The sequence below is a fragment of the Triturus cristatus genome, chromosome 4_1 (genome assembly GCF_964204655.1).
Source record: "Triturus cristatus chromosome 4_1, aTriCri1.1, whole genome shotgun sequence".
Taxonomy (NCBI): Eukaryota; Metazoa; Chordata; class Amphibia; order Caudata; family Salamandridae; genus Triturus; species Triturus cristatus.
This window is the reverse complement of record NC_140585.1, coordinates 78,574,308-78,601,681: the sequence shown is the minus strand read 5'-3', so window position 1 is coordinate 78,601,681 and position 27,374 is coordinate 78,574,308. Positions and strand designations below refer to the sequence as shown.

The 27,374-nt window shown below is 48.6% G+C and overlaps 1 protein-coding gene across 1 annotated transcript in view; it reads right to left on the bottom strand.

The window, feature by feature from the left end:
• Window positions 1-27,374, bottom strand: part of CARNS1 (carnosine synthase 1) — a 357,576-nt gene that overhangs the window by 204,710 nt on the left and 125,492 nt on the right. The window contains exon 4 of the mRNA XM_085651638.1: window positions 12,578-12,667. Coding sequence (XP_085507764.1) covers window positions 12,578-12,667 — 90 coding nt within the window. The remainder of the gene's footprint in view (window positions 1-12,577; window positions 12,668-27,374) is intronic.

Below are 27,374 nucleotides of genomic sequence, written 5' to 3'. Positions count from 1 at the left end.
TGCAGTACATGAGGAAATTAGGACACTTCATAACAAATAAATCTCCCAAGATGGCCACCGGAGACAAAAGAGCCCAAATGTAGCCCAAAATCACCCAGATATAGCCCAAATATAGCCCAATGACAGAAGTGTGGAAAACACTTATTATTTTGTGTTTTTGCAGTGTTATATAGTGCAGACTTGTCAGGTATTGGAGTGCTTTACATGAGCATTGGTTACATCACACAAGAACAAATTCATTTTGGTTGTAGACATGGGGAGACTAAGTGATTTGACCAGAATCACAGAATGTCGAGCTGAAGCAGAAACTTCAACCTGGTTCCCCAGTTGCAAAGTCTGCAGTTCTGGAAGTAACACCACATCCTCTCCCCTAAGTGCAACATTTAATCAAGTGGTCAACTGGATAAAAAACATAAAGATAACAAATAATTTAAAAGTGCTTTGTCGCTATTTGAAAACTCAGAAAATATGTCATTATTTTAGTCTTTTAGAGCACTAACCATAATTTTGATGCCAATAAGACCCTCTCATATATGTAATTTCTAAAGGAAATGCTCTAAGTATTACAGTTTTGATTACATCAAGATGATGTCAGGCGTTCCACACTTTTGTAATAAATATAGAATGTTAGCAATCTAGTTGTTCATTAGGATACTGTTGAGAGGCAGAGGCCAGGGGCACGGACTCTGAAAATTGAAGGCAGGTAGGAGGGTGCAAAGGCAACAATTTAACCACACTGAGCAGGCAGGAAGGGCCGTGGAAGCACAACAGACTATGGAGGGCAGTGGAAAGGGGGGCAGGGGCAACAAACCAACAATACAGGACTTGCAAGAGAGGCTGTGGCAATGTAATAGACCATTGTGGGCAGAAGGAAGAGGCAATGGTAGTACAACCATACATGCCAACAGACCCGATTCAGCCAGGAAACGTCCAATGTTTTTAAGCTCAAATGGGCTTTATTTGATCTGTCTCCTGTCTACAATATCCTCTTTTTCAATGTAACTCAAAGGGGAAAATCAATACCCCAGTTTTTTTTCAAAATCTCCCTCTTACCAAGTTCAAAATGTTTGCAAGTATGGTACATTGGATCATGGAAGGAAATGGGATAGGGACATGGACTTGGATAACAGAGGACAGGAGGGACATGGAGAGGTGCACCAAACTGTCCCTGCAGGGCAGGCATCAGGGTTTGCAGCAGCACAATACACCACACAGGGCATGCAGGACGGGAGTGCAGCACAACAATCCATAGAAAGCAAGAGGGAGGGGACAGGACCATGCACATGGACAACAGAGAACAGAGGGGCAAGAGGCAATGGTAGCTAGCTGACCATAATGGACAGACAGGAGAGAAAGCTGCAGCATAACAGACCATAAAGGGCAGGAGGAACGGATCAGGGGCATTACAATGGAACAGACAAGCCAGGAGGGAGGGAGTAGGGGTCTGCACATGTAAACAGAGGGCTGGGAGCAAGGGGGCAGGGCAGGAGCAGCAAGATAGCCATGGAGGTCAGGCAGGATGGGCACTAGAAGCAAGACACACCATGAAGAGCAACAGTGAGACTGTGATGGCATACACACAGACCATGGAGGGAAGGTGGGAGGGGGTCAGGGGCAGCTAACTGACCACACAGGGAAGGTGGGAGGGGCCATGGCAGCACAGAAGACCATGCATGGCAAGTGGGAGGGTTAGTGGCAGCACAATGGCTATGATGGGCAAGAAGGAGGGTGCAGGGGCATGCACAAAGGACGATGGAGGATAGAAGGGAGGGTCAGGACCTGTGCACAGACAAGAAAGTTCAGGGGAAGGGGCCTCACAACAGACCACACGGGGCAGGCAGGAGGAGCAGTTGCAGCACAACAGACCAGGGAGGGCAGAAGTGTGTGGCAGTACAATGGACCATGTAGGACAGGAGGAAGAGGATATGGGCATGGCATGTGGACAGGCAGGGTGGAGGTGGCAGGGACAGGTTACAGTCATCTGACAATGCTAGGCAGGTGGGAGGGGAGTGGCAGCTCAACAGAACACTCAGAGTAGATAGGAGTGGCAGGTCCATGGGACATGGTGGGCAAAAAGGATGGAGCAGGGGCATGCACAAAGACATCGGAGGGCAGGGGGAAGGAGAATAGGGGCAGCAAGCTAAGCACAGAGTTTAAGCAGGAGGTCAATGATGGGGCATAGAATTGGGCAATGGAGGGCAGGAGGAGTGGACTGGTACATCATACTAAATTGAGGGCAGTGGCAGCACATCAGACCATGCATGGCAGGAGGGAGGAGGCTAGTCCATGGATTCACACAACAGAGGATAGGGAGGAGGGGGATGGGGCAGCAAGCTAACTGTTCAGAGAAGGCGGGTATTAGGAACTTTATTGTTTTTAAAACATTGTGTCTGTGCGAACTACTTAAAATATGAACAAGTATGCAGCATAATCTCACTTTTATTCAGGAAGAAGAGGGCGTTTGTGACTGTGACTCCGGGCTCACTTGGCAGAAACACCCCCTGACCCTCCACCCCCTATCGCAAAATGTAATGCCCGTGAAAAGGGTAGGTGAACACAGTGTTATATAGAACATAGTCCTGAGAGCACGATTGAAAATGAAAACTAGATATAGTGTATGGTATAAACTATGCACCAAAAAGTGTGATATAAGATGAACCGGGCGTGAAATATAATATGCAATACATTGTGCGCAATGACAGATTCATTGGAGAGCACGAGATAGCACAGGCACTAGCGCGGGCTATGCGATATGCGCCTTGGAGTGTAATATGCACAGGGCAGTGTTGTGTAACCTAACTAGTCTCTAAAGTTGTAATATAAAATATGTGCTGGGGAGTGTAACGTTGCATATGCACTGTGACAAAGATATGGATCCCAGATTGTAATATGTATGGCATACCACTGTGCGTTATAACATAGGCATCGAGGAAGGCACGTTAGATGGGGCAATATAACCCGTGCAAAGACAAGTGTGGCATGACATATTCACGGGGTGGTGTTACAGTGCACAGGGGCTAGAGAGTGTCATAGCATATGCACTAGCTAGTGGAATACAACACAGAGGTGTGTGGCACTCGGCAGGCAATGGTGGGTGTAACACAGCATTGGGCTCTGTCAGGAGTGCGCTGCGACTCTCAAGTGATGTTCGTCCCCTTTCCAGAGAGTAAAATAAAAAGTATTACACATCCGGCAGTGGATGTGTGTTTTATTAACCGTGAGGGGGGTTTCTTGCATAGTTTTGGTCGAATTTTTGTCGAATCCCCTTTGAATGGCTTGGTGTGCATGTGTATTAAATGTGCCCGTCAATAGCTACCCATGTTTGTATAAATAAACGACAAGGGTGTCTACCGGGATTAGGCACGGTAGGGCATCAGACATGTCAGAGCTTCACTAGTGGTGTAAATACATTCCACGTGGATTCATTGCATGCATAGTCGCCTTTTAATGAATATCACGCAAATCGTCATGGTGATAGGTACGTACGGTTTGTCCAGCATGTCCTAGGTGTGTCTATAAATATATATTTTTTAAAAATAATAAAAAACAGTGGCCGGCCCTGGGGATTGGGGTCAAAAAAATATAATTAGGAGACAGGCCCTGGGGGATGGGGTCATCAGGGCCAATAAATTAGAATAAGAAGGGGAACCACACAGCCCCCCTTCTTAAAAAAATTAAAATAAATAAAAGACTGGCATCGTGCCGGAGGCCATGCCCCCTCCGTGCAGCACTCTGCAAACGCGCCCCCAACAGGCATCTCCAGTATGCGCCAGGGAGGTGGGCTGCAGACAGGTGTTCTGAGGCCAAGCCCCTTTTTACACCTCTCTGCAACGCAGCTCTGTGGCGCTTACTGGAGGTACCTAGTGGTCTAGTTTGACCCTAGGGACCCTTAGGATTCAAGGGGACTTAATCTCTCAACTTAGAACAGCCACAGGGCGCGTTTACACAGTGGTGAAGGGAGGGGACGGGGCCTGAGGTGACGTGTGCAAACACGCACTATGGCACGTTTTAAATTGGGGATATAATTTCCCTTCAATACTGAGGGCCCCTGGGGGCTAACTAGCCCACCAAGTGCTTCCAGTAAGCGCCACTGAGCTGCATTGCAGAGAGGTGGTCCAGGCCGTGCCACTTTACTGGAGGTACCTAGTGGGCTAGTTGGACCCTAGGGACCCTCAGGATTCAAATGAACTTAATCTCCCAACTAAAAACGGATACAGGGCGTGTTTACACAGTGGTGAAGGGAGGGGACGGGGACTGAGTTAACGTGTGCAAAAACGCCCGGTGGCCTGTTTTAAGAGGTAGTTTTAATCCCCATGCCCTATTATATACTAGGGGCTTACAGAGGAGGTCATGCTAATCACAGGGGGACCCCAACGCATAATGTTCCCTAGTGTATGTAGGTGTTTTCACTGTATTCTAAGTGTCTTTTAACATAGCACTGGCTCTAGGACTGGTTAGTCAGACTCAGTTACCACCAGTATCCGTCTGAAAAAGTTGAGGGTACAGGATGATTTTGCAACAAGGCTTCTTTCTGCTCTTCTTTTTGTTCTTTCTGCACGTTATCCTTCTTCCTGCACTTATCTTCGTATTTGAGGACTTCTGTTGCTTCTTTCTGCACTTCTTTTGTTTCTTTCTGTGCATTTTTTCTTCTTTCTTCACATGTCCTATCTCTGTAGGCATAGTTAGAAATTAGCATTTAAAAAACCTTTGAAATTCACAGAAAAAACCATAGGTTTCAGGCACGTTATAGTTAGGAATTAGCATTTAAATAACCTCAGAAATTCCCTGAAAAAACCATAGGTTTCAGGGGTGTTATAGTTAGCTGGACTTTTCACTTGTACAAAACCATTGAAATTCTCCCGTTATAGTTAGTTCAGCTAACTATAACTCGCGCGCCCGCAATACACTGCTGATGACGTCACATATTACATCACTCATGACATGGTCAGTGACATCACTCATGACATCACTGATGACATCTCAAATGACATCACTGATGACATCACTGATGACATCATCCTTGTGATAGAGTGGCAGACCTCCTCTCACCCTAATATAACCTTTGATACACACATTCAAAAATAGAGACTAAAATTTTCAAAACAATGGACATACCAATACCAGTTACAACAACCTCTTCAGTAATTCTAAGATCCACATACACATCCACTCATTCACCAACAGTCCTATACAGTCACTCATACATGTACTCACTCATCATATGTACACATACACCTATACATCCTGTTACACAATGCCACTCATCCATAGAGTTACTCACGCACATAGTCACTCATGCTAATAAAGAATCAAACATACATTTACTTGCATATACAGTTATACACACACCACCACACTTACTTCTACGGAAACTTACACATGCTTAGTCTTTTAAACAATCACTTATAGAAACACATACTTATTCATACAGGAACTCTTTCAATCTCTCACTCTCACATATACTCACATATATACACCAATAGTCACATATACTAGTTTAAAACATATGTAGTTACTCATAAAGACACTATTGAGACAGTCATTCACTCACTAACACACCCATACACACACTCATCCACCCATACAGTCCTGCACACATGCTGTGTTCAACACATACAAACAGTGAGTCACTCATTCATGCACCTATGCACTACGTAATACCCCCCACCAAACCATGCAGACACTCAGACTGATACTCAAAAAACCAACTAATAACCTATATAGACACCCATGTAGCTACTCACCAACCCATGCAGCCACTTATACACAAAGTGAGAGACTGATACAGATATTTACATATTTAAACATTACTCACTAAGCCATGTATTCACTATGATACACTTAATCAGTCAGTTACACAATCAATTTTGCAAAAACAAATCATCCATTTAGACACTTATATACCCATTTATTCTTCCATCGACCTTGAGATATACATATATAAAACATATTTAATTTTCAGAAAAACACACATTCACTGGATGATGTCATCAGTGATGTCATCAGTGATGTCATTTGAGATGTCATCAGTGATGTCATGAGTGATGTCACTGACTATGTCATGAGTGATGTAATATGTGACGTCATCAGCAGTGCATTGCGGGCGCGCGAGTTATAGTTAGCTGAACTAACTATAACGGGGGAATTTCAATGGTTTTGTACAAGTGAAAAGTCCAGCTAACTATAACACCCCTGAAACCTATGGTTTTTTCAGTGAATATATATATATATATATATGTATATTTACTAACAAAAGCAAAGGTTACAGGGACATTATAGTTAGGTTGCTGTTTTACCCGCACAAAACCAAAGAAATTCAGCAGCTATAGTTATAAAAAAATTAATTAATACATTTTATCAGATCATTCAGTATCTTATAAACTCTGTACCATTAACAGATTCAAACTGTTGAGTCATCTTCCCACGCATGTCGTAAAACAGCAATAATTCCATACAAAGGTACCAGTGTTTACAAAGCATTACATTAGAAATAAATGTCCATTAATCCTTCTCCCCAAATATGTGTACCACTATCCATGGCTGCTAGTATGTCCTTAACCCTCAGATTCCTGCCTATCATTTGCAGCCACCCCCTCAAACCTTGTAAGGATTCCCCTCAATGTTTGCAAATCCTCCTCTGCATGTTTGTCCCTCCTACACTGACTGAGCCACATCTCTCTGCTACTTCCCATTTCTTAACATCTTTGATCCTTCCATGTTCCTTGGGTCCTCACGGCGCACTGCTGGTGGGGCGATGACGTCCCCTTGCCTCCCCAGGGCCTCAGGACTAAAGTGGACTTCATCCTGCAAGCAGCAGTGTGCCAGGAGGCTTGTTTGCAGAGTGGTGGAGAAAAGGGGCGTGGCCTCTGACCACCTCTCCAGGTGTGTGGGGCTTACTGGAGGTACCAGGAGGACTAGTTGGCCCCTAGGGACCCTCAAGAGCCAAGGGGACTTCATCCCCAAATAATAGTGCGCCAGGAGGCGTGTTTGCAGAGTGGTGGCGAAAGAGGCATTGTAGGAAGCTGGCTCTGTATATACTATACCAAAGTGAGGTATAGTGTGCACAGAGTCCAATGGAACCCCAAAGGTAGGCAGAGGTAAAGTTAAATTGCACCTCACTCTCTATTTGTGGTAGTGTGGACGAGCAGTAAGGCAGTATAATAGAACAGTGTTAAGAATTTGTTATACACACTCAGTCAACAAATGAATTCATGAATTCATAAATTATTTGCTAGAACCAAGCAAGCTTGGCACAGGTAAGCAATAAATACTTTACACTAGTAACGCAGTTTGTGAGAAGTTGGCCAGGTGTATGCTGTCCACTAGTTATAGTGGGCACCCTGCCAACCTTGCCAACCAACCCTTATTAATGAATAGGTTTAAGACAACCTTTATTGAAACCTATCCAGTGGTAGCTATGGAGAGCAGCCTTCAGGCTAACTCTTGAAGGAGTGTAAAGCAGCTTGGTTTACCAGATTATAACCTCTTGAATAACGAAAGGCACACAACAATACAGTTCTAAAACGACAGTAAATAGCACAATATATAATGGGCCCCAGGGGGGAGACCAAACCATATATTAAGAAAGTGGTATAGGAACCACGACTTGACTAGACACAGTGCCTAGAGCACGTAGAATCGCTGGGACCCCATGGAACCACCCAAGGCAGTGACACAGGGGACCCACGGGGGACGTGTTCAGTGTGAGAACTTTTACAATTCATTGGGAAAGTCGCGGCTGGAATTTTAAAGAATAAAGACACTTAGGAGAGGACTTTGAGCAAACCCTGTCAGATTTAGAGGGTTCTAGGGCCAGCACCCATGGGAGTACTGGAGTACTCTTGTTACCTCACCCAGGGAAGCCGGGTGCATAGGTGTCAAATGATGTCGGGAATCGTCGTTGATTTCAATGGCGATGTGCTGCAAAGTGCTGCTGCTGTGGAAAGGAGAAGTGTCCAGTGTGATCCAAGCCTGGCTCGAAGATGTGAAGAACCTGAAAGCAGAGGGGACAGAGTCTGGGTCACTTGCCAGTGACCAGGGGCACGATAGACGAATGCCCACTGATGTCAGGTGTTTCAGGTACGAAGAGGTGAAGCTTGACTCCATGGCCAAGGGGACCAGGAGGCGTTGACGACAACCACAGTCTGCAGGCAAGCTGTCCCACGAAGGATGTCGAGTGCTGGGGGGGTCAGTTTCCGGATTAGAGACCAACAAGCCTTGGCAAAGGCAACCCATGCGGTGAGAGAAAAAATGGCTTTGGTGTGGACCAGCAAGGTCCTGTGGACTCCCCAAGCGTTGGAGAGTCAGGGCACGTCTGGAGCATCTAGATAAGCCCGTTGAAAGTCAAAGTGCCCTTCTCAGGGACCCACAAGTCGACGCCAAGGCATCGCGAAGGGACCTCGAGAGGCATCACTAAACACCAGCCCACGGGTCACTCGAAGAGTGTAGGCCGGCAATCTTTGGTGGACTCACTGCTCGTGTCTGGACTACAAGTAACCCAAAGCAAAGCCTCAGGGATCGCCAAGAAGCATATGCTGCTGCAAATGGTTGCGGTGTCCAGGGGTTCGGGTTGCATGGTCCCCACAATGGCTTTGGATCTCAGGTTTGCTGAGAGCACGGATCGGCCTCAGGGAAGCTTGGAAACCCACCTCCTGTGTTGCAAAATCGTCGGTGTCCTTCGGGAGCAGCGTCAATGCAAACCGGACAGATGCGTCTTTGGTGCCTGCCTTGCAGGGGAGTAACTCCTTTACTCTAAGGGAGATTCTTCGGTCATCCAACGTCATGTAGATAGTAGAAATTCTGGGATTCTGTAGCAGAGATTCGTCTAGGTAAATCTAAAGTCCTGTAGTCAGGGGTTCCTACTTTATACCAAAGGAAGGGGTGGGACAAACTCTGGGGACCCACTTATGGGAGGGTCAGGACTGAGGGGTGGCTACACCCATGTCCTTTGTCAAGTTTCACGCCAGAGCAGGGGCTGAGTGCCCCTGCAACCGGGTTGAGCTGGACTATACACAGGGACACCAAATGTTTCCCCAGTGCAGACATCAAAGCACTCTTGGAGTGAACTTACCCAGCCCCAATATAGTAAAGCCTGTCTGGGAGGTTGTTACACCTCCGTGTGAAAGGAAACATATTGTCCTGGCCTCCCCTGCCGGAGTTTCATCCAGCAGCAGAAGGGCAGACTCGTGTCTGTGGCTGGCAGCATCCATTTTGTGATGTCAGGGTCTGTGAAGCTGTTACCGGTTGTATTGGTGAAGTCATGGTTCTCCCTCTAGTAGGGTGGAATCATACCTCCCACACCTGAGGTATGATTCCAAGGTGTTTGACACCAAACACGACATGTTTCCATGCAGCCATTCCAAAGTTAGCATTTACCGCGAGGTCATAATGCACTTAAGAGTATATGGTTTGGCTGCATCACAAACAACCCCAGAATTAAGGTTCCGAAGGCTGCAGAGGGGCTCTGCTCATGCATGGGCACCCTCTCACATAAAACCCAGCACTCTGCCTTCAGGATTGATAACGCCTGCCATAGGGGTGACTGATAGGTTTATATGTGCAGTGATAGGAAGAGATATAGGGCACCTATATCTCAGTAAGGGGTGCATACACCACCTTACACAGGCTTCTGTAGCAGACCTGATGTGTCATTTTAAATGGCTTCCCAGAGGTGGCACAATACATGCTGCAGCCCCTGGTAGGCTTCTGTGGTACCTATGCCCTGGGTACATAGTATACCATATACCAGGGACTTATAAGGGTACCCCAGAATACAATCTGAAGTGTACCTAAAGTACATGCAATCAATTTAGAGAGGAAGCAGCTAGGCTGGAGCCCTAAATAGCAGGGTCCCAGCCAAACTAAAGTAAAAAAACAGTGAAACATCAGCAAAAAGTGGAGGGAACCATAAGAAGCAGATCCTACTCTCCCACATAGTTTGTAAACAGTTTGAATTGAAATTGTATATGCACTTTGACTTACAGTAAGGTTTCAGAGAAATGCAATACTTTGCAAATACAGTACATAGACTTGAATGGGCTTTTCAGTACAATTACAGGTAAGTTACTTTTGAGATTACTTTTCGTAATAAGAGTAGTATACCTGGATACTACTCTGGGACATTTCTTGTAAACAGGTAAGAAAAATCGTTTTTGTTAGTTAGTGCAATTCTAAAGAATTTCTTAAGGTTTTAAAAAATCCACACTTAGAAACTTTTCCAAGAAAAACAGTCAATGCTATCCTATAGAGGAAAATAGTCTTAACAGTTTGGAGGTAAGTATTTGGTAGTGGGAGTTGAGGTTCTGGGGGTAGACTCAGGGGTCCCCCAGGGTCAAGGATGCACTCTAGTTACACCCTCAGCGGCACTAGGGCGGCCTGGTGCAGAGTGATGAGGCCCAATGTTATCCAATGGGCGATAGAGAGCCTCCAGTTGGTGGCTGCTGACGAGCAGGCCACTTGGTTGTGGGAGCAAAGCTCCTGGACCTTAGCTCAGGGCAAATGGGGAAACAAAGTAGCACCAAAGGTGAACCCTCAGCGTCAGTAGGGTGGCCGGGTGCAGGGTGCTGTTTCTATGTCGGCCACCCTGTTGTTTTCAATGGGGAACCTCCTGTTTGCAAAGGCATTGCAGGCTTGGGGAAAAAGGTATTCTGGGTGTGACCACCACTTCGAGAGGTAAGTTAGGGGTTGGTTAGGCACTGTCGGTTTGGGCACACAAGGCCGAGGGGTGTCAGGTACGGGGTGCCTTTTGGGGTTGGATCTTCTTACCAGCTCCTGGTCGCGGTTGGGGGGACCTTCTAGATTTAGGCTGCAGGCGTCGGCTGGAGGCTTGAGGCAGGCCAGGGGTCACCGGATCTCAGGTCAGCATTGCCGGAGTGACCAGTTTGTAGTCATTGCACACTCGAGCTCGGGCCATGGACGGCAGGTGCACATTGGGGCGGATTTGCGGTGTTCGGCTGGAGCCAGAGGTTGCAGATGAACAAAACCGTTGTTCACGGGAGACACGGTCTTTGGGGTTGAAGGCAGGCAGGTCCTCCGGGGTTCTCGTGGTTGCTGGCTGCAGGACACAACGGGATTTCGCAGGAGCAGGTTCGAGGTGGAGACAGGCCGGTAGGGCTGGGGTCAAGTCAGTGGGCTTCTTGCTCTTGTTAGCTGCTGCATGGCTGTTCGGTCCTTCTTCTTCTTCTCCTTGTAGTTTCTTCTTGTCTGAGGATGCAAGGGTCAGGGGTACCCCTAAATGCTAGATTTAGGGGCGTTACAGGTAGGTAAAAGGTAGAGACCAATGGGTCCCTTCCCTAGGGTGGGCACACCCCCTATTATGCCACCCTCCAGGCGGAGGTTGGCATGAGCCTGTCGCCGGTTGGCTGAGTCCCCCATCTGCAAGATGGTGTGGACTGAGAGTTGTGCTTCACCTCGCCTACCCCACCTGAGGGGTGGAGTAGGCAGGGGTGGGCACCTCTCTCTTCCTCACTTGTTTTTTCACCGGTTTTCCCGCCCAAAGTGGGGGTCAAAACCGGTGGGGACCAGTTGCTGAGAGCAGCAAGTGGCCTGGGGAAGCTCACAAAGGCGGCAAGCCTTTGACGCTTCCCCTTCGTGAACCCTGCCCATCCTGGGGAAGGAGGCTTGACTCCTCGTACCAGGATGTGCATTGTTTCAAGCCCCAAAGAGCAGCAGGCTCTCGACCCAGGGGTCCAGAAACATGTCTGGTGGTGGCAGCTGAAAGCAGCCCCTCAGCCTGGACACTAGTGGTAGGTTAGTTTTCAGGGGGCATCTCTGAGATGCCCTATGTGTGCATTTTTCATTAAATCCCACAGTGGCGTCAGGGTGGGTTTAATGTGCTGAGAAGTTTGATACCAAACTTCTCAGTTTTCAGTGTAGCCATTATAGTGCTGTGGAGTTTGTAATGATAAACTTCTAGCACCATATACTCTTAATGGCAGCACTACACTTACAGTATATGTATAAAATATGTTTTATTAAACCAGTACCCATCCAATCCCAAAAATTACCACTGTAACACTTTTAAACTTGAATAACAGAAACATAATACGTTTATATACAATTTGTGTTACAAAATAAACAACAATACATTAAATAATATATACAGCAATATTTTAACCCCTTCGACGCGCATGACGGAACGGTTCCGTCATGCACGTCGGTTGCGCTGTGCGCATGACGGAACCGTTCCGTCATGGCCCCGCCCGCGCACGGAACCTTCAGCGTGGCGCGGAAATCCGCGCCGCGCTGAAGGGGTTAAATAGTAGTATTTACAAACATAAAACGCAATATACTTACCTTTGCTTTTCTCTTCTACAATATTTATTTTAATGGCGCTATTTAGACCACAATATTGTGGACAAACAATATTTTGGAGTTCATGTTCAGGTACCATAATGAGAGAAGACAGAATATAAATAAAGCTTGCATTCCCATTGCACCATATCAAGTGACCGGTGTTTATTACTGTTATGTACTGCACATCAGATTTGTTTTGACTGCATTTGATATAATTATTTGACTAACACCTACAATGCACATTATCTGACATGGGATATCTACAGACAGCAGTTCTGCTTACCTGGACAAAGGTTACCTCCTTCCAGCAGGACGGACAGGAAGGTGGATGGGGCACCCAGGATGCAGATTGTAATGTCAGACAAGGTGAATCCTGAAACAGAGAATGAACATATTAGGCCCTTTACCTGCCTTGACTCAGTCATTGATCCAGCAGCATAACTGACGGGGCCGCTGTCCAGGGTATGTATGAACAGTGCACTGGTGATTCTGCCTACGGTATTGGATGTGCTGTGCCGCAGAGGTGCTGTCCATTGGGTGAAGAACTGCTATGCTGTTGGGGGGTGGTTTCAGAAGATGCTGTGCTGCTGAAGATGCTCTCCAGAGTATGAAAAGTGCTGTGCTGCTGGAGGTGCTGCCCATGGTACTAGGAGTTTTTTTGCTGCTAGGGGTGGTATGTATGGTATGAACAGTGCTGTGTTGCTGGAGGCGCTGCCCATGCTACTAGGAGGTGTGCTGCTGCTAGGAGTGCTAGCCATGGTATGAACAGTGCTGTGCTCCTGGAGGAGCTGCCCATGGTACTAGGAGGTGCTCTGCTGCTAGGGGTACTATCTGTGGTATGAACAGTGCTGTGATGCTGGAGTCCTGCCCATGGTACTAGGAGGTGTTCTGCTGCTAGGGGTGCTGTCCATGGTATGACCAGCGGTATGCTGTTGGAGGTGCTGCCCATGCTACTAGGAGGTATGCTGCTGCTAGGTGTGCTATCCATGGTATGAACAGTGCTGTGCTGCTGGAGGCGCTGCCCATGGTACTAGAAGGTGCTCTGCTGCTAGGGGTGCTATCCATGGTATGAACAGTGCTGCGCTGCTGGAGGCACTGCCCATGCTACTAGGAGGTGTGCTGCTACTAGGATGCTAATCATGGTATGTTACTAGGAGGTGTTCTGCAGCTAGGGGTGCTATCCATGGAATGAACAGTGCTGTGCTGCTGGAGGAGCTGCCCATTGTACTAAAAGGTGCTCCACTGCTGGGGGTGCTTTCCGTGGTATGAATAGTTTTGTGATGCTGAAGGCGCTGCCCATGGTACTAGGAGGTGTTCTGCTGCTAGGGGTGCTGTCCAAGGCATGAACAGTGCTTTGCTGCTGGAGGCGCTGCTTATGGTACTAGGAGGTGTCCAACTCCTCGGGGTGCTATGCAGAGTGCTGTGCTGCTGGAGGCACTGATCATGCTACTGGGAGCTGTACTGCTGCTAGGAGTGCTATCCATGGTATGAACAGTGATGTGCTGCTGGAGGAGCTTAACATGGAACAAGAAGGTGTTCTGCTGCTAGAGGTGCTGTCCATGGTATGAACAGTGTTGTGCTGCTGGAGGCGCAGCTCATGGTACTAGGAGGTGTTCTGCTGCTAGGGGTGCTGTCCATGGTATGAACAGTGCTGTGCTGCTGCAGGCGCTGCCCATGGTACTAGGAGGTGCTCTGCTGCTAGGTGTGCTTTCCGTGGTATGAACAGTGCTGTGATGCTGGAGGCGCTGCCCATGGTACTAGGAGGTGTTCTGCTGCTAGGACTGCTTTGTGTGGTATGAACAGTGCTGTGCTGCTGGAGGCGCTGCCCATGGTACTAGAGAGTGCGCTTCTGCTGCTGCTAGGCGTGCTATCCATGGTATGAACACTGCTGTGCTGCTGCAGGCGCTGCCCATGCTACTAGGAGGTGTGCTGATGCTATCCATATATGAACAGTGCTGTGCTGCTGGAGACGCTGTCCATGGTACTAGAAGGTACTCTGCTGCTAGGGATGCTATCTGCGGTATGAACAGTGCTGTGATGCTGGAGGCGCTGCCCATGGTACACGGAGGTGTTCTGCTGCTAGAGGTGCTATCCATAGAATGAACAGTGCTGTGTGGCTGGAGGCGCTGCCCATGCTACTAGGAGATGGGCTGATGCTAGTAGTGCTATCCATGGTATGAACAGTGATGTGCTGCTGCAGGAGCTGCCCATGGTACTAGGAGGTGCTCTGCTGCTAGGTGTGCTTTCCGTGGTATGAACAGTGCTGTGATGCTGGAGGCGCTGCCCCTGGTACTAGGAGGTGTTCTGCTGCTAGGGGTGCTTTGTGTGGTATGAACAGTGCTGTGCTGCTGGAGGCGCTGCCCATGCTACTAGGAGGTGTGCTGCTGCTAGGAGTGCTAGCCATGGTATGAACAGTGCTGTGCTCCTGGAGGAGCTGCCCATGGTACTAGGAGGTGCTCTGCTGCTAGGGGTACTATCTGTGGTATGAACAGTGCTGTGATGCTGGAGTCCTGCCCATGGTACTAGGAGGTGTTCTGCTGCTAGGGGTGCTGTCCATGGTATGACCAGCAGTATGCTGTTGGAGGTGCTGCCCATGCTACTAGGAGGTATGCTGCTGCTAGGTGTGCTATCCATGGTATGAACAGTGCTGTGCTGCTGGAGGCGCTGCCCATGGTACTAGAAGGTGCTCTGCTGCTAGGGGTGCTATCCATGGTATGAACAGTGCTGCGCTGCTGGAGGCACTGCCCATGCTACTAGGAGGTGTGCTGCTACTAGGATGCTAATCATGGTATGTTACTAGGAGGTGTTCTGCAGCTAGGGGTGCTATCCATGGAATGAACAGTGCTGTGCTGCTGGAGGAGCTGCCCATTGTACTAAAAGGTGCTCCACTGCTGGGGGTGCTTTCCGTGGTATGAATAGTTTTGTGATGCTGAAGGCGCTGCCCATGGTACTAGGAGGTGTTCTGCTGCTAGGGGTGCTGTCCAAGGCATGAACAGTGCTTTGCTGCTGGAGGCGCTGCTTATGGTACTAGGAGGTGTCCAACTCCTCGGGGTGCTATGCAGAGTGCTGTGCTGCTGGAGGCACTGATCATGCTACTGGGAGCTGTACTGCTGCTAGGAGTGCTATCCATGGTATGAACAGTGATGTGCTGCTGGAGGAGCTTAACATGGAACAAGAAGGTGTTCTGCTGCTAGAGGTGCTGTCCATGGTATGAACAGTGTTGTGCTGCTGGAGGCGCAGCTCATGGTACTAGGAGGTGTTCTGCTGCTAGGGGTGCTGTCCATGGTATGAACAGTGCTGTGCTGCTGCAGGCGCTGCCCATGGTACTAGGAGGTGCTCTGCTGCTAGGTGTGCTTTCCGTGGTATGAACAGTGCTGTGATGCTGGAGGCGCTGCCCATGGTACTAGGAGGTGTTCTGCTGCTAGGACTGCTTTGTGTGGTATGAACAGTGCTGTGCTGCTGGAGGCGCTGCCCATGGTACTAGAGAGTGCGCTTCTGCTGCTGCTAGGCGTGCTATCCATGGTATGAACACTGCTGTGCTGCTGCAGGCGCTGCCCATGCTACTAGGAGGTGTGCTGATGCTATCCATATATGAACAGTGCTGTGCTGCTGGAGACGCTGTCCATGGTACTAGAAGGTACTCTGCTGCTAGGGATGCTATCTGCGGTATGAACAGTGCTGTGATGCTGGAGGCGCTGCCCATGGTACACGGAGGTGTTCTGCTGCTAGAGGTGCTATCCATAGAATGAACAGTGCTGTGTGGCTGGAGGCGCTGCCCATGCTACTAGGAGATGGGCTGATGCTAGTAGTGCTATCCATGGTATGAACAGTGATGTGCTGCTGCAGGAGCTGCCCATGGTACTAGGAGGTGCTCTGCTGCTAGGTGTGCTTTCCGTGGTATGAACAGTGCTGTGATGCTGGAGGCGCTGCCCCTGGTACTAGGAGGTGTTCTGCTGCTAGGGGTGCTTTGTGTGGTATGAACAGTGCTGTGCTGCTGGAGGCGCTGCCCATGGTACTAGAGAGTGCACTTCTGCTAGGGGTGCTATCCTTGCTAGGAACAGTGCTGTGCTGCTGGAGGCGCTGCCCATGGTACAAGGAGGTGTGCTGCTGCCACGATGCTATCCATAGAATGAAAAGTGATGTGCTGCTGGAGGCACTTGTCATGGTACTAGGAGGTGTTCTGCTGCTAGGGGCGCTGTCCATGGTATGACCAGTGCTGTGCTGCTGGAAGCGCAGCCCATGCTATTAGGAGGTGTGCTGCTGCTCGGAGTGCTATCCATAGTATGAACAGTGCTGTGCTGCTGGAGGCGCTGCCCATTGTACTAGAGAGTGCGCTTCTGCTAGGGGTGCTATCCGTGATAGGAACAGTGCTGTAATGCTGGAGGCGCTGCCCATGGTACAAGGAGGTGTTCTCTGCTAGGGGTGATGTCCATGGTATGAACAGTGCTGTGCTGCTGGAGGTGCTGCTCATGGTAGTAGCAAATGTTCTGCTGCTAAGGGTGCTATCCATTGAATGAACACTGCTGTGCTGCTGGAGTCGCTGCCCACGCTACTAGGAGATGTGCTGCTGCTAGGAGTGCTACCATGGTACGAACAGTGTTGTGCTGTTGGAGGAGCTGCCCATGGTACAAGGAGCTGTTCTGCTGCTAGAGGTGCTGTCCATGGTATGGACAGTGCTGTGCTGCTGGAGGAGTTGCTCATGGTACTAAGAGGCGTTCTGCTGCTAGGGGGGCTGTTGATGGTATGACCAGTTCTGTGGTGCTGGAGGCGATACTCATGGTACTAGAGGGTGCTCTGCTGCTAGGGGTGCAATCCATGGTATGACCAGTGCTGTGCTGCTGGAGGCGCTGACCATGCGACTAGGAGATATGCTGCTGCTAGGAGTGCTATCCATGGTATGAAAAGTGATGTGTTGCTGGAGGAGCTGCCCATGGTACAAGGAGCTGTTCTGCTGCTAGAGGTGCTGTCCATGGTATGAACAGTGCTGTGCAGCTGGAGGCGCTGCCCATGGTACTAGAAGGTGCTCTGCTGCTAGGGGTGCTATCAATGGTATGAACAGTGCGGTGCTGCTAGAGGCGCTGCCCATGCTACTAGGAGGTGTACTACTGCTAGGATGCTATCCATGGTATGAACACTGCTGTGCTGCTGGAGACGCTGTCCATGGTACTAGAAGGTGCTCTGCTGCTAGGGATGTTATCTGTGGTATTAAAAGTGCTGTGATGCTGGAGGCGCTGCTTATGGTACTAGGAGGTGTTCTGCTGTTAGGGGTGCTATCCATGGAATGCACAGTGCTGGGCTGCTGGAAGCGCTACTCATGGTACTAGGAGGTGTTCTGCTGCTAAGGGGGCTGTTCATGGTATGACAAGTGCTGTGCTGCTGGAGGTGCTGCTCATTGCACTAGGAGGTGTTCTGCTGCTAGAGGTGCTGTTCATGGAATGAACAGTTTTGTGCTGCTGGCTTGCTAATAGGAGGTGTGCTGCTGCTAGGAGTGCTATCCATGGTATGACAAGTGATGTGCTGTTGGAGGCGCTGCTCATGGTAGCAGGAGGTGTTCTGCTGCTAGGGGTCCTATCCATGGAATGAACAGTGCTGTGCTGCTGGAGGCACTGCCCATGCTACTAGGAGGTGTGCTGCTGCTAGGAGTGCTATCCATAGTATAAAAAGTGATGTGCTGCTGGAAGAGCGGCCCATGGTACAATGAGGTGTTCTGCTGCTAGAAGTGCTGTCCATGGTACGAACAGTGCTGTGCTGCTGGAGGTGCTGCTCATTGTACTAGGAGGTCTTTTGCTGCTAGGGATGCTGTCCATGGTATGACCAGCGCTGTGCTGCTGGAGGCGCTGCCCATGCTACTAGGCGGTGTGCTGCTGCTAGGAGTGCTTTCCATGGTATGAATAGTGCTGTGCTGCTGGAGGCACTGGAAATGCTTCTAGAAGGTGCTGTGCTGCTAGGGGTGCTATCCGTGGTATGAACAGTGCTGCTATGCTGGAGGCGCTGCACATGGTGCAAGGAGGTGTTCTGCTGCTACGGGTGCTGTCCATGATATGAACAATGTTGTGCTGCTGGAGGCACTGCCCACGCTACTAGGAGGTGTGCTGCTGCTATGAGTGCTATCTATGGTATTAACAGTGATGTTCTGCTGGAGGAGCTGCCCATAGTACAAGGAGGTGTTCTGCTGCTAGAGGTGCTGTCCATGGCATGAACAGTGTTGTGCTGCTGGAGGGGCTGCTCATGGTACTAGGAGGTGTTCTGCTGCTAGGGGTGCTGTTTATGGTATGGCCAGTGCTGTGCTGCTTGAGCGCTGCTCATGGTACTAGGAGGTGTTCTGCTGCCAGAGGTGCCGTCTTGGTATGAACAGTGTTGTGCTGCTGGCGGCGCTGCCCATGCTACTAAGAAATGTGCTGAAGCTAGTAGTGCTATCCATGGTAAGAACAGTGACGTGCTGCTGGAGGCGCTGCTCATGGTACTAGGAGTTGTTCTGATGCTAGAGGTGGTATCCATGGCATGACCAGTGCTGTGATGCTGAAGGATATGCTCATGGTAGGAGGTGTTCTGCTGCCAGAGGTGCTCCCCATGGTAGAAGGAGGTGTTCTGCTGCTAGAGGTGCTGCCCATGATATGAACAGTGATGTGTTGCTGGAGGCGCTGCCCATGCTAATAGGTGGTGTGCTGCTGCTAGGAGTGCTATCGATGGTATGAATAGTCTTGTGCTGCTGGGGGCCCTGCAAATGCTTCTAGAAGCTGCTCTGCTGCTAGGTGTGCTATCCGTGGTATGAGCAGTGCTGCAATGCTGGAGGCGCTGCCCATGGTGCAAGGAGGTGTTATGCTGCTAGGGGTGCTGTCCAAGGTATGACCAGTGCTGTGCTGCTGGAGGCGCTGCCCGTGCTACTACGAGGTGTGCTGCTGCTAGGAGTGCTAGCGATGGTATCAACAGTGATGTGCTGCTGGAGGAGCTGCCCATGGTACAAGGAGGTGTTCTGCTGCTAGGGGTGCTGTCCATGCTATGACCAGTGCTGTGCTGCTGGAGGTGCTGCCCATGGTACTAGGAGGTGTTCTGCTGCTAGAGGTGCTGTCCATTGTATAAGCAGTGCTGTGCTTCTGGAGGCACTGCCCATGGTACCAGGAGGTGTTCTGCTGCTAGGTGTGCTGTCCATGGTATGAACAGTGCTGTGCGGCTGGAGGCGCTGCTCATGGTACTAGGAGGTGTTCTGCTGCAAGTGGTGCTATCCATGGAATGAACAGTGCTGGGATGCTGGAGGCACAGCCCATGATACTAGGAGGTGTGCTGCTGCTAGGAGTGCTATCCGTGGTATTAACAGTGATGTGCTGCTGGAGGAGCTGCCTGTGGTAGAATGAGGTTGTTCTGCTGCTAGAGGTGCTGCCCATGATATGAAAAGTGATGTGCTGCTGGAGGCGCTGCTCATGGTACTAGGAGGTGTTCTGCTGCTAGGGGTGCTGTCCAAGGTATGACCAGTGCTGTGCTGCTGGAGGCGCTGCTCATGGTCCTAGGAGGTGTGCTGCTGCTAGGGGTGCTATTCATGGTATAAATAATGTGCTGCTTGGCAGGGCTTTTCCTGACAATCCCTGTACATTTTGTATAAAAATGAGACCTACTCGCATGTTAATCTTGACCACACTAATCATTTAGATTGTGCTTACGGAAGGTGTAGTGAAGTAATATTTGGAACTGTAATAACAGCTAACATGCTGTGTGAGATTGATATATTATTTCATACACAGACTGCCATTAATTGCGCTAACAAAAGTAACAAGAATACAGAAAAGAAAAAAATCTTTAATTCTGTCTGTCTTTCGAATATGTCTTTAACTGAGGCACTGTTTACGCAGCAGTATAGATGCAAGAAGCTACACATACAATGTTCCGCTCCTCTCTTCTTAGATAATTTCTGAGGAAGAGGATGTAAAGAGACCTAGGAATTAGGGTGGGGCAGACACGAACACTGGTTGCTTGGAGAGAACGCTGGGGAACTGAAATCCACGTGCCAAGCTTCTCGGAGGTGTGCAGGGTTAATACATGGCTTGCCATAATACAGAACTTTGGGGCATATTTACAGAGAGGCGTTAAAAAATTATCGCCGCTTTTGCGGCCGTTTTCGGCCGAAAAGCGGCGATAATGTTATCGCTTAATTAGCAAGGCCACGCTAACGCGTGAAACTCTTTACGCCCAGCTTTGCATCTCAAATGAGATGCAAAGTGGGCGTTCCTGACCTAACATGACAGGAGAAATGTCGCTAAGCAACATTTCTCCTATCATCAAGCCCCACGCTATGAAGCATAGCGTCAGGAAAAGTAGCGATAACCCCTGTTATCGCTACTCTCCTTACGCCTGCTTCAGGACTGACTTAGCCATGATATCCTATGGAGGGTGGATATCATGGCTAAGTTTGTGAGTCCCTATCAGCAAGCTAACGCCACATTGCGTGAGATTATCGCTGGGTTTCCAGCGATAATCTCACGTTAGGCAGTTAGCATGAGGATTTTTATCGCTGAGGAGATCAGCGATAAAAATCCACGTTACCCGGCGATAATTATCCTCACGCTAAGAGCGCTGAGCGATAATTATCGCCGGGTGTTGCTGATATGCCCCTTTCTTACTAAATTTAAGGAAGTTACTGAGGTCGGGGGCAGTAGCCAAAAACATAATTGGGAGGCTGACATAGCTATAAAGATAGGTAGTGTTTAGACTAATTAACTTTATAAAGTTGGAATGTTTGATATAAATGCTTTGGGTTTTTCTAAGATGCATTTGTTTGATAGTAGCTAAAATAATATTCATAGTTTTTATCTTTGCTATACACATGGTCTGTGTGCTGATTGCACATAATAAATAACTAATCATTACAAACACCAATTACTACGTACATGTACTACTTTCAGGGATCAGGGTAACGGCCAGTGCAACTACACATTACCCCGACAGATAGGAGTATTTCTGACTGGGTTGTTTGACGCACTCTAAATCTAGATAAGCCTAACTCATTACGGAGAAATTATAGAGAAGGGTGGGGACAACTGCCTGTTTTCCGTTTTCCAAAGGGGGCAGGGTGTGAAACGCACATTTACCTTGGGGCTAAGAAACGTTATTCAGGTGTGCACCACATTTGGGAGGAGGGGTTCGCAAAAGCGCTGTACAGGTATTAGGAGATTCTGTGCTGCTGCAGGTGCTGGTGATGGAGATAAGAGATGTTATGTTATCGGATTTGTAAAGTGCCCAAGCAACGGGGCGTCTCAGCACTAGATCCACAAATTACCAGACCGCAGAAAGGGACAGAACAGAAGATTATTGAGGGAAGAGCCAGGTCTTAAGTGCCCTCCTGAAAACCCCCTGATTCTGTATGCTCCTGATAGTGCACAGGAGAGCATTCCAGAGAGAGGAAGCTAAAGCCTGGAACGAACGACCTCCAGCCCGTGCTCTTCTAACACGAGGAACGCGTAACAGATGTTGATTAGAAGAGCGGATGGCGTTTTCCGGTACATAAAGGGAAAGGAGATTGTTAATGTGAGGGGCTTGTGCATAGAAAATTCTATGAGAGTTACACAAAGACTTGAAGTGTATTCTCCTATCGATTGGAACCCAGTGTAATTTATGTATGAATTTGGAGGTAGAACAGGATTTTGGGAGGGCGAAGAGGGTCCGAGCTGCAGTGTTCTGTACCCTCTTGAGGCAATTGATGCCCGCTTTATTGGCACCCAGGTAGAGAGAATTGCAGTAATCTAGTCTAGAGAGGATAGTAGACTGGATAATGGTCAGGAGCGTTTGAACATCAAAAAACCCGTGCAGTGGCTTCAGTCCGCATAGGAGTCTGAAGCAGCTGCCAGCCACCAATTTTGTCTGTGCCTGAAAGGTAAGTGCACAGTCAAACCAAATGCTCAGGTTTTTTTACAGTTTCCTTAGGGGTAGGGAGAGCTCCGAATGCAGCAGGCCACCATTGATCACTCCAAAGATGCGTGTCTCTTCCTAGAAGACAAATCCCGGATTTGCTCACATTCAACTGAAGGCAGTTGGCTGCCATCCAATTCGCGATGGCCATCATGTTATTTCGGAACTTGGCTATGTATTGGTTAGAGTTGTGAAACAGAGATATCACAAGCTGAGTATCATATCAGCGTATGAGACCATAGAAAGGCCCCTACTTTTTGCAACTCCCGCTAGGGGTTGGATGTAGCTATTAAATAATGTTGGTCTCAGAGCCGAGCCCTGTGGAACCCCCATGATGTGTGGACTGCACCTGGGAGCCATAAGGAGGTGAGATCACTTGGAAGGATCCGTCTGATTGGAAAGACACAAACCAGTTAAGAGCGGCTTCTCCTTAGCCTTTATCTTGTAGGTATTGCACCAGAATTTTATGCGATACAGTGTCGAAGGCAGAGGTATGGCCCCCATCCAATGAACTCCGCAGCTGTTCAGCTACTGCCAGTACAGCTGATTCAGTACTGTGGCGGGGACAGAAACCATTTTGCGCAGGGTCCAATATATTGTTGGACTTAACAAATTTAGTCAGAATGGAATTGATGTAGGACTTTAGCCACAAACAGAAGATGTGAAATGGGGCGGAAGCTTTCTGGTTTGGAGGAATGCACGGTAGGCTTTTTTAACATTGGGATGACTTTGGCATTTTCCCATAAGACTGGTACAACTGCAGATGCTAGGGATAAGCTTATCAGCTCACAAAGTGTAGGTAGGAGTTGGGGTAGAAATTGTAGGAGCTGATCTTGTTTAAACAGATCAGCTGGTGATCCTGATTTAATTTTATAGCCGAGAGTCCTCAAAGCTTCATAGGATAGCGCCAGGAAAGAGGATAGAAGAGTACCTGAGCAACTATTCTGATCGATATGCCCTACAATGCTAATAGTGGACGGGAAGGATTTGTATATGTCCTCAACTTTTTTAACAAAAAAAGTGGCCAAGGCCTCGCATGGAGAGTTATAGGTAATGGTGGGTGCACTTGCTCGACATGGCCAAACACATTAAAAACTCCGCCAAGAGTGCCTTCCTCAATCTGAAGCTACTCAACAAAATTAAACCATTCATCCCTACCAAGGATCTCAAACAAGCCTCCCAATCACTGGTACTATCCAGACTTGACTATGGGAATGCAACCCTCACTAGTACAACAAAATCCCACCTAGCTCCCCTTAAAATAACACTCAATGCAGCAGCCAGAATGCTCACTGGAATTAAGAAATACAATTACATTTCAGCAGCACTCAGAGAACTAAAATGGCTCCCAGTCGAACGGCGTGCCAGCTTCATAACTGCCTGCCTCACGCACAAAGCCCTACACACAATAAAACTCGACTACCTGGCCGCCAAACTCAAGAGGGCTGGTCGGACTAGAAACCTCAAATACCCTACTTCTCATCCCTATGAAAACACGCAAACAAAAAACCACTGTATGACCCTTTGCCGGAAAAGCGCCCAAAATCTGGAACTCAATCCCAGCAGATATCAGAACTATCTGGTCCTTCACACAATTCAAAAGACACCTAAAAGACGTTTTTCTCAACCTCTCCCTCCTGAAGGGATAGCCGCCGCCTTAACGCAAATCCCTACTCGCCGTTGCTCCCTGACATTGTATCATAAAGACCTACCTCCTACCAGCTCTCTGACCACCTCCTGCTCCTCCCCCCTTAGAGATTCATCCCAAGACAAAGTGCACTAATCGAGGTTATCTCAGGACACACGAACTACCCCAATACAGCACAGCACACTTGGACTTCCCAATCCTATATGCATAACACTGTTTTCTGACCACCTCCTGTTCCCCCCCCCCCAAAGGTTCATCCCAAGACAAAGTGCACTAATCGAGGTTATCTCAGGTCTCACGTACTACCGCAATACTGCCCAGCACACTTGGACCTCCGAACCTATATGTATAACACTGCTCTATTACATGACGCTTGCAAAAAACTGCTGTGGTTCAACCCAAGACAACGTGCACTAATCGAGGCTATCTCAGGACTCACGTTCTACCTCAATACTGCACAGCACACTTGGACTTCTGAAACAATATGTATAACAAGATAACAGGCTCTATTATATGACTCTTGCGAAAAACTGCTCTAAAGCGCTCCAATACCAACAGGTCTGGCCAGCGCTATATAAAACTCCTTAAATAAATAAATAAACTTGCTGAAGGAGGATTTCTAATATCATTCAGTAAGGAGAAGATACTTTTGGCAGGATTATTGCTGTTTTTGTTTTTTTCTGCAAAGTACTCAGCGTGTGATTTCCGTATAGAGTTATGATAGGCCTTAATAGCTGAATGATATTGTGTCTTGAGGGTCGGATCATATTGGCATCTCCAAGCACATTCTAGAATTTTGCAATTTTTTCTCATCTGGATAAGGATCTCAATAAACCAAGGACTGGTCTGAGTTCTGCGGCAAGGCGAAAATTTAGCGGGGATATGTTTATCAAGGGAGTGTGTGACCAATTCATGAAAGCGCTACGCAAACAAATGATGGACCTCTTGACTGGGGGTAAATGTTTTGATTTGCATTCCATCCATCAATTGTGTGTCTTTTGCTTTCTCGCCCTAAGGGCGCCAGGTATGCCCAGACGTGGGTCCTGGGCTCACTGTGCCACTGGAATCAAGCTATCCTGGCTGATGAGGGGTGAAACCCTGAAACCGGTCCCAGGATGCATGTTTCCAGTCCAGGGAGGACCTGGCTTGGCAGTTCGGGCTGGACTATTCCCATGAGGCACAGGGTAAAGACTGATTTGCATATGGCTAGGTCTAAACTGGGGTGGCATAGTGAGCAAAAAAATCATGAATTTAACCCGGATCTCCTGACTGGGGGTGAAAGTTTTGATTTGTTCTGCATTCCGTCCATCAATTGTGTGTCTTTTGCTTTTTGGCCCTAAGTTCACCAGGTATGCCCAGACATGGGTCCTGGGCTCACTGTGCCACTGGAATCAAGCTATCCTGACTGAAGAGAGGTGAAACCCCGAAACCGTTCCTAGGATGCAAGTTTCTGGTCCAGGGAGGACCTGGCTTGGCAGTTCGGGCTGGACTGTTCCCATGAGGCACAGGGTCAAGACTGATTTGCATATGGCCAGGTCTAAACTGGGATGAAATAATGAGCAAAAGAATAATGGATTTAACCCAGATCTCTTGACTGGGGTGAATGTTTTGATTTGTTCTGCATTCCGTCCATCAGTTGTGTGTCTTTTGCAATTTATGAAAGCAGCTGTTAGCTCCTTGGAGTCCAAGTGAGCAGAGTGCCTGGCGCCGGGTGATGTCCAGGCACGGACGGGCGAAGACAGGCATGCCTTTGGCGCGCAAGCGGTGCAACCGCGATCGACCTGAAATGGCCGGGGGGGCACAACTGGCTCCTCCCAAGCTAGCATCCTATTGGTCAAGGCCACCCAATCAGTGCAAGCAGTGGCACAGGTGGTAGACAAACTCAAATGAACTACAACTGTTAAGTACAATAGAAATGCGAGATTCAAAAAGATGATTGAAGCAGGACCGCAATCCATGCCAGCGGAGACTCCCACGCTCTCCTGTGAGCTAAAATGTAGATTAGCGTGTCTGCAATTCATGAAAGCAGCTGTTTGCTCCTTAGAGGAGTAGCCCTGTCAATGGGAGTCCAAGTGAGCAGAGTGCCTGGCGCTTGCCGATGTCCAGGCATGGAAGGGTGCAGACAGGCCTGCGTTTGGCGCGCAAGCGGCACAACCGCTGCGCACGTCCCCACTGCAACCGGCCTGATATGGCCGGATGGCACAACTGACACCTCCCGACCTCACATCTGATTGGGCAAGGCCACCCAATCAGTGGGAGCAGTGCCACAGACAGAAGTCTCCTGTGCGCCCTTAGGTTGCATCCTTTGGCTCTGCTTGGCATCATCTGTGCTGGAAGTGATGTGCACGATGCCTATACAGGCCCCACCACAGCATGCTGACATGTTATTTTTCGTGATTTTCCATGCCAGAAGTGCGAAGCCACGATGCACACTGATCACTGGTGGAAAACTAGGGCCCTGAAAGGGAGAAAACCCTGTCCCTCTAAAATCAATTAACAGAGCGGGAAGATGGGTGGGTCGGTAAGGGATTTGTGGCTAGATAAGGCATTAACCAAAGTAAATAACTTATTTATGTGAGAGACTTCTAGCTGCAGATTCCTCACCTTACAATAGGTACCAAAGCAATACCTCCCCGGAGGTGAGTTTGCAGACCAATTTTACACGAGGAGGTCCTGCAGGACCAAACCGGCAAAGTGCCCATCCATATGGACCTGACTGTCCAGGCAGCTATGATTAGTAAATGTGTACAGTGTAGCCCACGTTGCTGCCTGGCAGATGTCCAGGAGTGGAACTCTATGTGCTAATGCAGTGGTTGCAGCTTTAGCTTTGGTGGATTGAGCATGCAAACCCTTAGGGGGTGCTTCTTGACCAATGCGTAGCAGATCTTCATACAGAGTATGATCCATTGTGAGATGGTCCACTTCTGAAGGGCTCGTCCTTGCTTCACTCCGATATAGCCCACAAAGAGATGGTCGTCCACCTGGAATACTAGTGTATGGTTAAGGTAGAACAGCAATGTTGTTTTTGGGTGCAGACTATGGAGTCACTACTATTCCTTGAAGCGATGTGGTGGAGCATAAAAAGTAGACAGAGTGATTAGCCTACATGAAGGGAAGTGAGAACTTTTGGTAGAAAGGAAGCTCATGAACGAAGCACCAGTTTGTCTGGGTAGATGTTGCAGTAGGGCAGCTTGCGTGATAAAGCCTGAAGCTCACTGACCCTCCGGGTAGATGATATAAGTCTTGATGGTAAGGAGCCTGAGTGGACAATTGTGCAAAGGTTCAAAGAGAGCACAGATAAGGAAAGTAAGGACAAGATTGAGGTCCCACTGGGGCATATTGAAAGGAGAAGGTGGGAACAAATGTTGCAAATCTTTCAGAAATCTATTTACAAAGGGGGATTTGAAGAGAGATGGCTGGTCAGGCAACCACAGAAAAGCTGAGATCAGAAAGATAGCCTTTAAGAGTGCTCAGATCAGAGCCCTGCTGGGCCAGAGAAAGCATGAAGAGAAGAAACTAAGAAAGGTAGTGGGGG